Here is a 15,336-nt window from a genome sequence, read left to right on the forward strand (position 1 = left end):
ATTAAATTTATTCTGAGACTCCTGTGCAATAATAAAGACAATATACCCCCCCAAAGGAATATATAGGCTTGGGCTCTTCTCAAGTCCCTTACAACAAGCCACTGTAAACGATGGTGTGCCAGTAACAAATTATGCTAGACTAAAATGCTTCAATATGGTTTAACATGGATAAAGTACTGGCTTCAAACATAAAGGAAATCAAAGAAAGAAAAGATCTGGAGCTTTTTAATTCTGATCATCATCATCTATGTAGCAATGTTTCTCAAAGAGTACAAAGTCCTAGGATCACCTACATTAGACTCACAAGAGATTCTTTTCAAAATGCAGATTCCAACCACCACTACAATCTTCAAACCTACACAATCAGAATCTCCAAGAGAGGCCCAGAGTTTGCCTTTCTATGCATACAGATTTTTATGCATACAGATTTTAAGAACTATTGATCCAAAGACATGTTAATCCAGTAAAATAAACACCATTCAAAATTTTCAGTGAAGGAAACATACAGAGCTCTAACTCTAGATAGGTAATTCAATTACATCCTAATTTCTCACCACTATCAGCTCAAACAAGCCAAGTTGTAAGAGCACAAGCACAAGGAGCAGACATCCTGCAAATCTATTGTCTCTTCTTGCCTAACCTGTGAAACTTTTTCTGGAAAATAATTTTGCAAACTTTATCAAAAGTCTTAAAATGCCCATGCCCTTTACCCCCAAAATTTCACTAGTAAGAGTTTTTCCTATGTGAATAATCAAGGATACAAAAAACATTTTTAGGCAAGAGTGTTTAGGACAGCAGTATTAATATTTATCATCTGCAATTTTTTGAGTATATGCACTGCATCTGGCACTGGTAGGTGCTTTACACACAGTATTTCTAATCCTCACAACTTAGAAGACACTTTTATCCCTCTTTTAGAGATAAGAAGACTGGGGCTCAGAGAAGTTATTTACTGGTCTGGGCAGGAATTATTAATCTGCCCAGGATCTGAATCTTGGGCAATCTGAGTAAAAACATTAGGCTCTTCCCACTCCCAGACACACACAAAAAAATGCTATGTTTAAGCAAAGTATGATATGTCAAGGGGATAGTTCATATCCATTTAAAACCATGCTCTTCAAAATCTTTAATGAAATGGAAAATACTCATGACACAATGTTAAGTGAAAACTGGGTGTGATCCCACTTTAGAATGCAAGGGACACAAGACACAGAAGGGTAGGGACTATATTCACCTTGGTTTTGTCTGCATCCCCAAAGCCTAACACTGTACCTGATATATAGTAGGAACTCTGTAGGAATATCTGTTGTAAAAATAAATTACGTGTGGGGGAGCCTGGGTGGCGCAGTCGGTTAAGCGTCCGACTTCAGCCAGGTCACGATCTCGCGGTCCGTGAGTTCGAGCCCCGCGTCAGGCTCTGGGCTGATGGCTCGGAGCCTGGAGCCTGTTTCCGATTCTGTGTCTCCCTCTCTCTCTGCCCCTCCCCCGTTCATGCTCTGTCTCTCTCTGTCCCAAAAATAAAAATAAACATTGAAAAAAAAAATTTTTTTTTAAAAAAATAAATTACGTGTGGACATATTTTTTAAAGACCAGAAAATAATTCCCAAAATACTATCAGTGGTTATTGCTAGATTCCCAAAATATTATCAGTGGTTATTGCTAGATTAGGAATGACATTTGGTTTCTCTCTTTTTTTTTTACATTTGTTTGTACTTTCGAATATTCTATAAGAAGTTCACATTACTTTCATAATGAGAAAAAAAAACTGCAATGGCTAATTTTCAAATCCTAGATTTAAGCATCTTGCTACCCAAGAGATGCAATTAAGCTTCACATAAACTCAATATGCAAACTAACGTCTGGTTTATCTTATTCATTTTAACAGAAAAACTACTTTACAGTTAGAAAGTGAGCATTCACTTTCTATATGCCAGCACCGATTTAATACTGGTAACAACTAAATGCTTTCATCGCCTACATTTATTAGTAGCTTGGGAGGCAGGAAATGTATTTACAAATGTATAAATAACATCTACAAAATGTTTCTATTAATGGTTTATACATTTTGGATACTGCCCTAAATGTTAGTACCACAAGGATTAAAAATCAAATTTGGTGGCTTCTGCAGCAAAACAAGGGTTTCTTGCCAAGGTCATCCCCATGCACAGCAAAAGCCACTATAAGTTAGCATTACAATTGTGCCTCATCCCTGGTAGTTTATTAAGCATTTTACATAAAGGAATATATATGGTCACTGTTATCCCAAGCATTTTTTAAGAACTATATTTAAAATAAACAGAATAAACAAGAATGAGCCAACTGGTATATTTTAATAGCTCATCATTCTGGAAAATTTCAAACAGCAAAACGTGGCACAAATCTGATGATAATTCTACTATCAAACTGCCTCCAAAATGACTTAAATCTTTCTGAACAAATTCCGGAATACTGCAGTAACCAATCTATAAAAACCCAAAAGGAGAGAAACATGAACTACACGGAACCTGTCGATTCCAAAACCAATTTGAGATGGGTGACAAGCAGGAAGGAAAAGGGAAGAGAGAAAGGATATCTTGGGTAATAAAAGGGAAAATGGGCATTTGTACTGTTGTGTAATTATCAATCAAAAAAAGAAAAAAAAAACAGTACCTGATATGGAGAAAACAGTGGAGGAAAAAGCTACAATACTTAGTGGCCTTAGGTCCTGTTTGTAAAAGCAGTAGCAGGATGAGAAGAGCTTTATATGATCAAAGATATTTTGTCTTTGGAATTTATGTTTATTCCTGGATTATGCCAAGAAAGAAACTCTACCTACCTATAATGCCACTAAATAATCTAAATCTCTAGGGATTCTCCATGCAGGCCAGTCTCCAAATACAAGCAAGCCTCTGCTGCTTCAATCACAACTTCGTATTTTGCTACAATTCCCCCTGCTTCATCCGCTGTAGGGAAATAATGGGTTGGATCCATTCTGGTTCCCTTTCTCCTTTACTTAGGTTAGAAAAGCTGGAAAAAAAGTTTTAATTCCAGCATCTCTTGTAGCAAAGAGTGGCCAAAAAAAATACAGATGGAAGTTTCAGGAGAGAGAATTCTTTGACAAAATCTTAAATAGAAAACAATGTTTATTCTCATTTCCCCTGCACAGACCCCTAGATGCACCTCCAGGCATAGCTATAGCCAGTCTACAACAATGAGGCCAAAAGCCACTTGAGGGGGGGGGGGGGGGAGGTGAGGAGAGTAGTCGCTGGGCTCCTTGATACCCTTGGGACAACTATTGTAGGGCTGAGACCTCTTAGCTCCAGGTTTTGTGTTAGGTGGAGAAAATAAACCTCTGGCTTGTTTAAGCCACTCTGTGTTGAGTTTTCTGTTAGAGCCAAATACATTCCTACCCATTAAAATCATCAATATGACAAACCTTTCTGTTTTAACTTATCAATGATCAACTTCACCAAAACTCCAGTCTTCACAAAGTTAAGATTTACTGAGAGTCCATGCGTTTACTGAGAGTGTGTGTCCTCGATGCCCATGAGGGCAGGGACTTAACACCCATCTCCTTTTATCCTTACAGGAACCCTACTAGAGGCAAAGTGCAGACCCCAATATGGGCCACTCTAACAGCAGCTCCTGAGCTCTTTGCTGTCAAGCTACACAACCACTGATGTACATTTTCATTGTTTATAAAGTGATCTTAACCTTCAGTTCTGCTCTCTGACTCCACTGCAATTGTCCTAACTTTCTGATTGGAGAAAGACTACACCTAAACATTAAATCTCTCCTTCCCCTAAACAAAAGGGACTTACAGGCAGCTTTGAAAAAACAAGCAAGCAAACAAACAAACAAAGAAACAAAACTGGCAAGCATTTGTTTTCTAAGGTTTTGAAATCTTTATCCATCACAGGGCACAGAGCTGCTGTTGCACTAACACCTACTAAGCACCATGTGCCTGGAACTAGGCTAAGGTTTTCACATGCAGTGTCTCATTCAGTGCCCACAACATTCCCAGAAGATAGGACTACTGCTGCCCCCCATTTTACAAGTGAGCAAATAGAACATGTAAGCCCAGACACAGACTTTGAAAGAAGTGTCTTTCCAGATACCAACGAATGACAAATTCAGAGCAACATAAAACTAGAAGGGAGATTGATTTTTCATCTACTCTTTAGTAAAAATTTCAGAAGTGACTGGCTCAGGACCCTTCAAAAAATGAAAAATACTTAAGGCAAGGACAACTAAACAGGGTGTAAAGCCATCTCATCCTGAGCAAAATCTGGAATTTCACACTCATGTCTAATATAATTTTACTCAGTATATACTCAACCACCTTTACAAGAAGCTAATATACTCATCATACTGTGAGCTACCAGGAAGGCCAATAATATTTAGATAGCTATGATTATTCATTTATCATAAGACCATTTTAATTCATTTTCCAGTACACCTGATTTTTATTTTCAATATAAGAATGTTCATTTTATGAATTACGGTTTATAATAGTTATTATCCATTTATTCAGCACTTCCAGCCCTATAATGTTTTACATACATCTTTTTTCTCTTAATTGTCACAACCACCTCAAGATGCAAGAACTATTAACAACTCCTTTTAGAAAAAGGAGTGAAGGTGATGAATTTTCCCTATTTCCCTATTAGAAGGCAGCACTGAGATTCAAATCCACATTGGGCCCAGAGCCTTGTGCTTTTAACCACTAAACTTTATTAGGTTATTAGATTTGCTCTTGTTGTATTAGCCTTAATCAAGCATTAGCTAGAAAACTATATTCAGCTGAGCTCGTATTTATCTTCCCTTTCAGTAGTCCCTAATTTTCACATATTTGTGCTTCGTATTTTCACACAAAACATCTAAAAAATAAGACCATCTTCACTAAAGATTCATTTCACTTGCTGAATTAAAGAAATAACATTAATGCTGCTCTTACTTTTAATCAATGATGTGTGATAACCTGTTTTAGTGGCTAGTTCTGCTACTCAAGCAAGCAGAAGTAAATGATTCCCATTTTGCCTATCATTGTAAAAATGCAACATGGTTTTTAAAGTCTTTAACAGCAATATCCTAAAAGCCCACCAGATGTCAACCTCAGTTCATGAAAACAGGACATTTCCTACCTTGTAACACTCCATTCTTTCTATAATGAAACAAGGGATTTGAAATTTTGAAAATGCCTATGCTTCTAAACTATATGTAGGAATTTTTTTAATTTTTTTGTTTATTTATTATTGAGAGAGAGAGTACCAGTGAGGGAAGGGCAGAGAGAGAAGGGGACAGAGAGAATCCCAAGTAGGCTCAGTGCCACCAGCACAGAGCCTTATGTGGGGCTCAATCTCAGGAACCCAGTCAGGAGATCATGACCTGAGCTGAAATCAAGAGTCAGACGCTTAACCAACTGAGCCACCCAGGCACCTATTGGAATTTTTAATTATATGGCACATGTGTTATGTTTTTCAACATAAAAAGAAAAGTGTAACAGTAAGATGTAAAACAGCCTCAGAGACAAAGAGAGAGAAAAGTATAAATATACAAATTCTACATTTGCCTCTCAGGGTCTCTAGAAAACACCAAAACTGTATTTCTGATTCTTCTGACTTTACACCATTCTCCTCCATCTTTCTATACTATAACTCACATTTCCTTGACTTAAATGAATTAATACTATTATCTCACACAAGGCATGAAATCTAATTTTTGAAAATTAGTAAATAAATTAAAAACAATTTTTCTTTATGATTAAACAGTGCTGTCCATGGTATCCATTCCAAGGCTGACCATTAACTTAAACTTGAAAATAATTCCCATTTATAAAACCATTGACTAAATGAAAATGGAATTATTACAACCAATCCCTCAGAGATACAAACAATTATCAGGGAATACTATGAAAAATTATATGCCAACAAATTGGACAACCTGGAAGAAATGGACAAATTCCTGAACACCCACACTCTTCCAAAACTCAATCAGGAGGAAATAGAAAGCTTGAACAGACCCATAACCAGCGAAGAAATTGAATCGGTTATCAAAAATCTCCCAACAAATAAGAGTCCAGGACCAGATGGCTTCCCAGGGGAGTTCTACCAGACATTTAAAGCAGAGATAATACCTATCCTTCTCAAGCTATTCCAAGAAATAGAAAGGGAAGGAAAACTTCCAGACTCATTCTATGAAGCCAGTATTACTTTGATTCCTAAACCAGACAGAGACCCAGTAAAAAAAGAGAACTACAGACCAATATCCCTGATGAATATGGATGCAAAAATTCTCAATAAGATACTAGCAAATCGAATTCAACAGCATATAAAAAGAATTATTCACCATGATCAAGTGGGATTCATTCCTGGGATGCAGGGCTGGTTCAACATTCGCAAATTAATCAACGTGATACATCACATTAACAAAAAAAAAGAGAAGAACCATATGATCCTGTCAATCGATGCAGAAAAGGCCTTTGACAAAATCCAGCACCCTTTCTTAATAAAAACCCTTGAGAAAGTCGGGATAGAAGGAACATACTTAAAGATCATAAAAGCCATTTATGAAAAGCCCACAGCTAACATCATCCTCAATGGGGAAAAACTGAGAGCTTTTTCCCTGAGATCAGGAACACGACAGGGATGCCCACTCTCACCACTGTTGTTTAACATAGTGCTGGAAGTTCTAGCATCAGCAATCAGACAACAAAAGGAAATGAAAGGCATCCAAATTGGCAAAGATGAAGTCAAGCTTTCGCTTTTTGAGATGACATGTTATACATGGAAAATCCGATAGACTCCACCAAAAGTCTGCTAGAACTGATACATGAATTCAGCAAAGTTGCAGGATACAAAATCAATGTACAGAAATCAGTTGCATTCTTATACACTAACAATGAAGCAACAGAAAGACAAATAAAGAAAATGATCCCATTCACAATTGCACCAAGAAGCATAAAATACCTAGGAATAAATCTAACCAAAGATGTAAAGGATCTACATGCTGAAAACTATAGAAAGCTTATGAAGGTAATTGAAGAAGATTTAAAGAAATGGAAAGATATTCCCTGCTCATGGATTGGAAAAATAAATATTGTCAAAATGTCAATACTACCCAAAGCTATCTACACATTCAATGCAATCCCAATCAAAATTGCACCAGCATTCTTCTCAAAACTAGCACAAGCAATCCTAAAATTCATATGGAACCACAAAAGGCCCCGAATAGCCAAAGGAATTTTGAAGAAGAAGACCAAAGCAGGAGGCATCACAATCCCAGACTTTAGCCTCTACTACAAAGCTGTAATCATCAAGACAGCATGGTATTGGCACAAAAACAGACACACAGACCAATGGAATAGAATAGAAACCCCAGAACTAGACCCACAAACGTATGGCCAACTCATCTTTGACAAAGCAGGAAAGAACATCCAATGGAAAAAAGACAGCCTCTTTAACAAATGGTGCTGGGAGAACTGGACAGCAACATGCAGAAGGTTGAAACTAGACCACTTTCTCACACCATTTACAAAAATAAACTCAAAATGGATAAAGGACCTAAATGTGAGACAGGAAACCATCAAAACGTTAGAGGAGAAAGCAGGAAAAGACCTCTCTGACCTTAGCCGTAGCAATCTCTTACTCGACACATCCCCAAAGGCAAGGGAATTAAAAGCAAAAGTGAATTACTGGGACCTTATGAAGATAAAAAGCTTCTGCACAGCAAAGGAAACAACCAACAAAACTAAAAGGCAAACAACGGAATGGGAAAAGATATTTGCAAATGACATATCGGACAAAGGGCTAGTATCTAAAATCTATAAAGAAATCACCAGACTCCACGCCCGAAAAACAAATAACCCAGTGAAGAAATGGGCAGAAAACATGAATAGACACTTCTCTAAAGAAGACATCCAGATGGCCAACAGGCACATGAAAAGATGTTCAGCGTCGCTCCTTATCAGGGAAATACAAATCAAAACCACACTCAGGTATCACCTCACGCCAGTCAGAGTGGCCAAAATGAACAAATCAGGAGACTATAGATGCTGGCGAGGATATGGAGAAACGGGAACCCTCTTGCACTGTTGGTGGGAATGCAAATTGGTGCAGCCGCTCTGGAAAGCAGTGTGGAGGTTCCTCAGAAAATTAAAAATAGACCTACCCTATGACCCAGCAATAGCACTGCTAGGAATTTACCCAAGGGATACAGGAGTACTGATGCATAGGGGCACTTGTACCCCAATGTTCATAGCAGCACTCTCAACAATAGCCAAATTATGGAAAGAGCCTAAATGTCCATCAACTGATGAATGGATAAAGAAATTGTGGTTTATATACACAATGGAATACTACGTAGCAATGAGAAAAAATGAAATATGGCCTTTTGTAGCAACGTGGATGGAACTGGAGAGTGTAATGCTAAGTGAAATAAGCCATACAGAGAAAGACAGATACCATATGGTTTCACTCTTATGTGGATCCTGAGAAACTCAACAGGAACCCATGGGGGAGGGGAAGGAAAAAAAAAAAAAAAAAAAGACGTTATAGTGGGAGAGAGCCAAAGCATAAGAGACTGTTAAAAACTGAGAACAAACTGAGGGTTGATGGGGGGTGGGAGGGAGGGGAGGGTGGGTGATGGGTATTGAGGAGGGCACCTTTTGGGATGAGCACTGGGTGTTGTATGGAAACCAATTTGTCAATAAATTTCATATATATATATAAAAAAAAAATAAAGAAAAAAAAAAAACCATTGACTAATAAAGTTGATAATCTTCATTTACACTGGAACAAAAATGTCAGATACTCTGCATGGCTGTTCCAAAGTAGTTATTAAACCAAAAAAAAAAAAAAAAAGAAAAAAAGAAAAATTACTGATTTTTTCCCTACATTTTCAGCCTGGTGGTTTTTATGTGTATCAATTCTTTTGAGAATCACTGATCATCCAAGAATGGTATTTAATTTCTTTGATCAGTGCCCTACTGCCCATATTTTAACATCACTGAATTTTTGGTCCATTGCGTAGAAGAATTTCTCTACTAATAAAAATGCAACCCATTAAAGATTAACTTGCCCCCAGGACAGTCTCTCTAGAAACAAATTCCAAGCATTATAATCACCAATTTGCACTATGTAGACTTAAAGACAGATCATCTTATTTATCCTGATTTGAACTGGAATTCTACACATTATTTTAAGGCAATTATGGAAAGAAAAATGGCAAACCAAATTCACAATGAGAAATCCAACCAGACAAATACTAATTTGGAACTTTCCAAATGAAAAGTTTTACACCCAAGAATATCTAACAATATTGGAATACTTGTTGACTTACCAAACTTCCTATCTTGGTGTATATTTTACTTCTACAATATGAAATTGCACTACAGGTCAGAAATTATAACAGGTGCTGGAAATCTTTTGAATCCATGCTGTAATACTTACTATTAATAAAAATAAAAGCAACTAATCTATATTAAGCTCTTATTTACCAACAGTGTGGCAAGTTTCTAGCTTATCAGGCATATCTCTTTTAATTCTCATAGTACCTACCGTAAAAGAAATACTAATTATCAGTCCCATTTAGAGATGAGCAAATTGAGACAAAGACAAGCCCAGGAACTGTCCCAAGGTCTGTGGGATTCGAATCTAGGTTTGAGTGATTCTACTGCCCACTCTTGCTATAATCATCTGGTTTAAAACAAAGAGACACAGGATTATGTTTTGTTCAGAAAACCAGTCTTACTCCTTCAAACACAGTAGTTCTACATAATTTAACACTAGGAAGCATGCATCACAAAATGCCTTGGTACACTGTGCACTAGGTTCTATTGTCAAACGTGTTCAAAATTTACTTTCTCAGAATGCATAATCCACTTCTTGATGATTTCTAGGAAGCTAATCAAAGTGCTATGTTCAAGCATTAAAGAATTCTTTGGGGCTGAAATGTAAATATTTCATTATATACAGATTGTTGAATAAATATTAACTCTTTTAGGACTTTCTATAAAAGAAACTATCTCTGTGAAGCAATTTTAAACCATCTCATGTCAGAATATATCTACAAGGGGATAGCCTTCAAATTTAAGAAATGTATCACCCATATTTCATTTTATTCAAAATGAAAAAATTAATTTATTCAAAAAAGAAACCCACTTCTAGCCAGGGTGGCTCAGTCACTTAAGCGACCAACACTCGATCTTGGCTCAGGTCATGATGCCAGGGTCACAGATGGAGCCCGGAGTTTGGCTCTGCACAAAGCATGGAGCCTGCTTAAGATTCATTCTTTTTCGCGCTCTCTGCCACTCTCCCCTCCTCTCCCCCCACCCACCCTGCTCTTTCACTCTCTCAAAAAAAAAAAAAGAAAGCCACTTCTAAAGCTCAAGTCATACACGAGGGTTTCCTAGAAACTAACATCACTGTCACTACCTGTGTGAACAGGTAAGGAAGATATAGTATTATTATAAGATCCACCTTTCACATCATTCCACACTCGTGTAGGAAACAAACTGGAAACTTGGTCAAAGGATGGGTATGTACTCTATCAGTTTGATCCAAACAATCTCACAATATTTTTACGAATAAACTTAATACTTTGTTTTACAATCAGAAACTAGGAAAAAGAACCAGGGAACAAATGAAATAAAATGTATTACTGAAATACAACTTTAATTTCCAAATCTACTATAATTTAATTTCTAAATCTGCAATACATTATCCATATTTGAACAGTTTATCACAGAAGTAACTCTCTAGAAAATTATATAATTTAAAGCGGGGACGGGGGAGAGAACAAGAGAGAAAGACACATTAAGCACTAGGGATGTTTATCAATAACAATAAGCAACAAGGGAGATGAGTTTGCAGTTCATCCACAATCGCCAGCCAAACACTCCTGTCGTTTGTTTCTACCCAGTTATTGTCTTGGAAAATATGTTGTTCTCTCTTAAAATAACCTGCTTAATTGTTTTAAAAGCCACTGGGGAGGCTAAAATCTCCAGGGAGGGCTAAAAATCTCCATGTTGTGATGCATTGACTGATAAAGTCAAAGTAGGTTATGCACAAAGCCACAAAAGATAGTTGGAAAGCTCCAATCCTCTAATGATATAAGGGTACTAGCCACTGAATGAACCCATCATACATCCTTAATCAAATTAATGCCTGGTCCCCTACAGAATCACAGTCATTCAAACTACTCTATTTTTCTGGAGAAGGGAAATGACCACATTGGTGGCTTTACAGGTAGGCTAGTAATTAACATTTTTAAGGAAGGTCAAAATGACCTTGGACATGTTAGCATTCACTCTGAGAAACCAACCATCCCATTAAAACTCACTATTTGTTTCCAGTCCGGTATGGTTAAAGCTATTGTGCCTGGGAAAGTCCCAGAGAAACTAGGTAATTAAACACACACACACACACACACAAATTGTGTAAGACAGATACTCATAGTACAGGAAGATTTTCATGAACTGAGTGTAACTCAGGATCTGTTTTATAAGCCTGTCAGGAGGTGAACACACGGTGTCCTCCAACCCAGCAGCATTGAGCTGACACAATCCCCACACTCTGGCTGCTTACCCCCATCCAGGCCCCTCTTTACCGCCCCGTGGAGGGTGGAGGGGAGGGAACTCCTATCTTAAATTCTGACACGGGCAGCGTTTCCCAATAGCTAAACAAGGCCCCTCAGCTGGAGGAAGTGGATACTGACAAGAGGAGAAACAGAGAGGGGCTCAGAGGTAGAATTCAAGGCTATCAGCGAGTGGGGATAGAGTCACGCATACTCTGTGCGGTCCTAGTGGGTCCTGATGACACAGCCCGGGTGTCCGGACTAAAGTTGGCATCTCCAAAGTATCCAAGAACACAACTCGGGCGCGCCGGTACAAACTCGGCCTTTGGCTTTTCTGAAGCCGGGTCAAGTTAGCACAAGGATCCCGGTGCCTGAAGACCGGAGAGGTGTGGAAGGGGGGAGAGTCCCGTGAGGTCTTCACTCCTTGGGTGTCCTGCAGTTCCGCGGGGGAGGGGACCGGGGAACTAAGTCGACTGTCGCTGGAGTAGGGAGCTGGGCGCGGGACAGGGATGTCCGGGAAGGAGTACGGGCTCCGACGGGGAGTCGGAGAACGCGGGGATGCCTACCTTGTAACATGGCCTCAAGTTTCTTCCTGTCCACGCGGAAGCGTTCCTCGCTCCACTCAGGACTATGCAAAGGCGCCCCGGCGACCAGGTCGTCCTCGGAACCTGGCATGGGCGAGTCAGTGCTGCGCTCGCTGTTGGAGCCCGGGTCCGACTGAGCCGCCTGATAGCCGGGCTCTCCCTGGGCGGCCATGGTGGGCGCGCGGCGCTCGGGCTCCGGCCGCCGCTCTGCCTGCGCCGCCGCCTCCGCTCGCCGGCCCGGCTCGACTGGCTCCCCGCGCCGCGGCGCTAGCTCGTCCCCCGGCCGCCGCCGACGCCTCCGCCAACGCTGCCGCCACGGAGCCCCCGGCGCATCCCAGCCCCGGGAGCCGCCCGCCACCCCGAGTCCCGGCCCCAATCCCAGGCCAGTGACTGCGCCTCCCCCAGCCAGCAACGCCCGCGCGGAATGAACGCGCCTCGCCGCCCGCGCCTCCATCCGCAGGGCTCCGGCGCCCCCTCCCCGCCCGCCGCCCCTGCCGCCGCGCGCTCATTGGCCCCGCCGGCCCACGGGAAGCCGAGGCGGGCGGGCGCGCGGGCGGGCCGCCCCTGGCGCTCGGACACACTCGCGCGCGCACACTCACCACGTACACACTACCGCTTTTCTGCACTTACTTGCACAAGTCTTGTCCCGCACGCATACTTTAATAGTTCTTCACGCACAGACACTCGTCAGGTTTAAGCACAACACCTTCTGAACGCACACCAAGCGCCCTCACGATCCCCTTTTACTTACACTACACCCTGAAACTCAGCCCCGGTTGGTTCCACGAGTTTGAAACAGGAGGAGGGAGAAAAGAGAAGACTAGCGGAAGAAACAATATCCATGGCTTGCGGACATCACTGTGGTCATTGCTTACACGCAGTTCATTCCTTCACTGAAGTTCAAAACCGGATTACTCCTCTCATCACAGCAAAGTGGCCAGCTGCAAGAGAAGCGGACTAGGGGCTTAGTCTTTATTGTGAGGAAAGGGTTTTTTTTTTTTTTTTTTTTCCTGAATGAGATGAGTAAGGAGTCATTTTCTATGTGATTCCCAAGAAATGGATTCAGCTGATTTAAAAGGGGCAGTGGGTGGGGGCGGATAAAAGAACCTCAGAGATCGAAATGGTGGTTAGCTGGATCCAATTGGCATCTGGGCAGCCTCAGGGACGGAGGGCTTTTCTCTGTTGTCAGGGTCAGTCTCATAGATGAGAACCAGCAAATGACCCTATAATCCTAACTGCCCAGGCCGCCCCACCCACTGTCACCTTCAAACTTGAGACTTGAAGCACCAGAGAAGAAACTTCCTTGCATGACGGATGCCTTTGGGACTCTATTTTGCATTCGCACTGATTTATCCCTGTTTGTTTTCTGACCAAAAGCATGGAATTTTTGTTTAACTCTTTTAGGGGGTGGGGGTTGGATGGGAAGGCAGTTTCTTACTGCGCCACAGAGGGAGAATTACAGGATTACACAAGGGGCAAGGTATACTTCAGGTCAATCCAAACTCATTAGTCTCAGTTGCCTAGGTAACAACAATTGACTGTGCTGTGTACTGTGGTGTACTGACAGAAGAGGTAACTAAGACTGTGGGAAGTCAAGTGACATGACCAAGGTCACACAGCATCAAATAATGGAGCCAAGAATCAAACCCAGGTCCATGTACCTGACATATAATTTCCACAAAATCCCTACTTTATTAAGCAGAAAACCCTCCTGCTCAGAGTCCCTTGCTGAAGAACTGGCAGCAGATATACAGCTTAACTGCTTGATTGACTACCATGCTTTCCTTCTCTGAACTTATTAATTAGTATGCAAAGCACTGACTTAAACACGGAAAGAGGTTATCAAGGAGCCTTCAATCAGGGATGTTTAGCATCTTTTTCTGTCAAGAACTATTTTGGGGGAAACTGGAATGTGCTGGATTTTGTGTTAGGAGGAAAGAAGAGTTAACAAAAACAAACACCATCCCCAGGCTCCTGGAGTTGACATTCCAGGGAGAAAGACTGTTGACCAAAATAAATCATTCAGAAAAATATAAAATTGTACCTATATGAAGCATTACAAATAAGACATTCAAGATATGGGCAAAGCTGTAAAGGAATAATTGGATTCAATCAGAGAGGTCAGTGGAGGCTTCTCAGAGAAAGTGACCCTGGGACTAAACAGAAGTTTGAGAAGAAATTAACTGGGCAAGAAAGAGGAGAGTGGGGCCTTCCCTGCAAATGATTATTTGATCATCCTAACATCCCTGACTGTAGATATTGCAATTATCCTTGTTTTCCAGTTGAGAAAACTGAGGCACGGGAGGTAAAATAATTTACCCAAGTTTACCCTACTAAGTAAGTTGTAAAATCAGGATTTGAACCCAGGAAGTCTCCCTTAAATATTAGACTTCAGGTGCTGTATGTTTAGCCACTAAACTATATTGGTTCTCAAAAGGATCAGCATAAGCAAAGGTCCTGTGGTTGGAGGAGACAGTGTACATTCCTCCATTGGACGACCTAAAAGAAAATCAGCAAAGCTGGCACAAGAAAACAAGGAATTAGATGGTGCTAGCTGAGGGACAAGAAGAGTAGAGTATGTAAGCCCTGTAGTTAAGTTTTGTCTTTATCCTTAGAACAGAAAGAAGCCATGTAGAGGCTTTAAGTAAAGCCTCTTAGATAGCATTTTAAAAAGAAAACATGGCTGGGGCACCTGGGTGGCTCAGTCAGTTGAGCAACTGACTTCGGCTCAGGTCATGATCTCACAGTTCATGAGTTTGAGCCCCGCATAGGGCTCTGTGCTGACAGTTCACAGCCTGGAGCCTGCTTCAGATTCTGTGTCTCCCTCTCTCTCTGCCCCTCCCCTGCTCATGCTCTGTCTCTCTCTCTCTGTCAAAAAATAAATAAACATTAAAAAAATTAAAAATAATAAAAAATAAAAATAAAAAGATGACATGGCTACAATATGCAGAGTAGATTGAGGAACAAGGACAGAAGTAGACCAATTAAGAGACTATCTAGGAAGTTTAGATAATAGATATTGGTAGCTTACCTAGTGTGGTGAAGGTGAGAAATCTGAGAGGATTTGAGAAATATTGTGATTGTAAATGTCACCAACTGATTGGTGATTGATTGGGCAAGAGGTGATGGAGAGAGAAATGTCAAGAATGACTGTCAAGTTTTGGCTAACATAATTGGAGAAAGAATAGGTACCATTAGC

General features: G+C 40.5%; 1 protein-coding gene across 1 annotated transcript in view; it reads right to left on the minus strand.

Annotated features, from left to right (window-relative positions):
• The window catches only part of BICC1 (BicC family RNA binding protein 1), a 284,184-nt gene extending 271,875 nt beyond the window's left edge, over positions 1–12,309 (minus strand). The window contains exon 1 of the mRNA XM_030334902.1: positions 12,120–12,309. Coding sequence (XP_030190762.1) covers positions 12,120–12,309 — 190 coding nt within the window. The remainder of the gene's footprint in view (positions 1–12,119) is intronic.
• Positions 12,310–15,336: the final 3,027 nt, after the last annotated feature.

This window comes from Lynx canadensis, chromosome D2, assembly GCF_007474595.2.
Source record: "Lynx canadensis isolate LIC74 chromosome D2, mLynCan4.pri.v2, whole genome shotgun sequence".
Lineage (NCBI taxonomy): Eukaryota > Metazoa > Chordata > Mammalia > Carnivora > Felidae > Lynx > Lynx canadensis.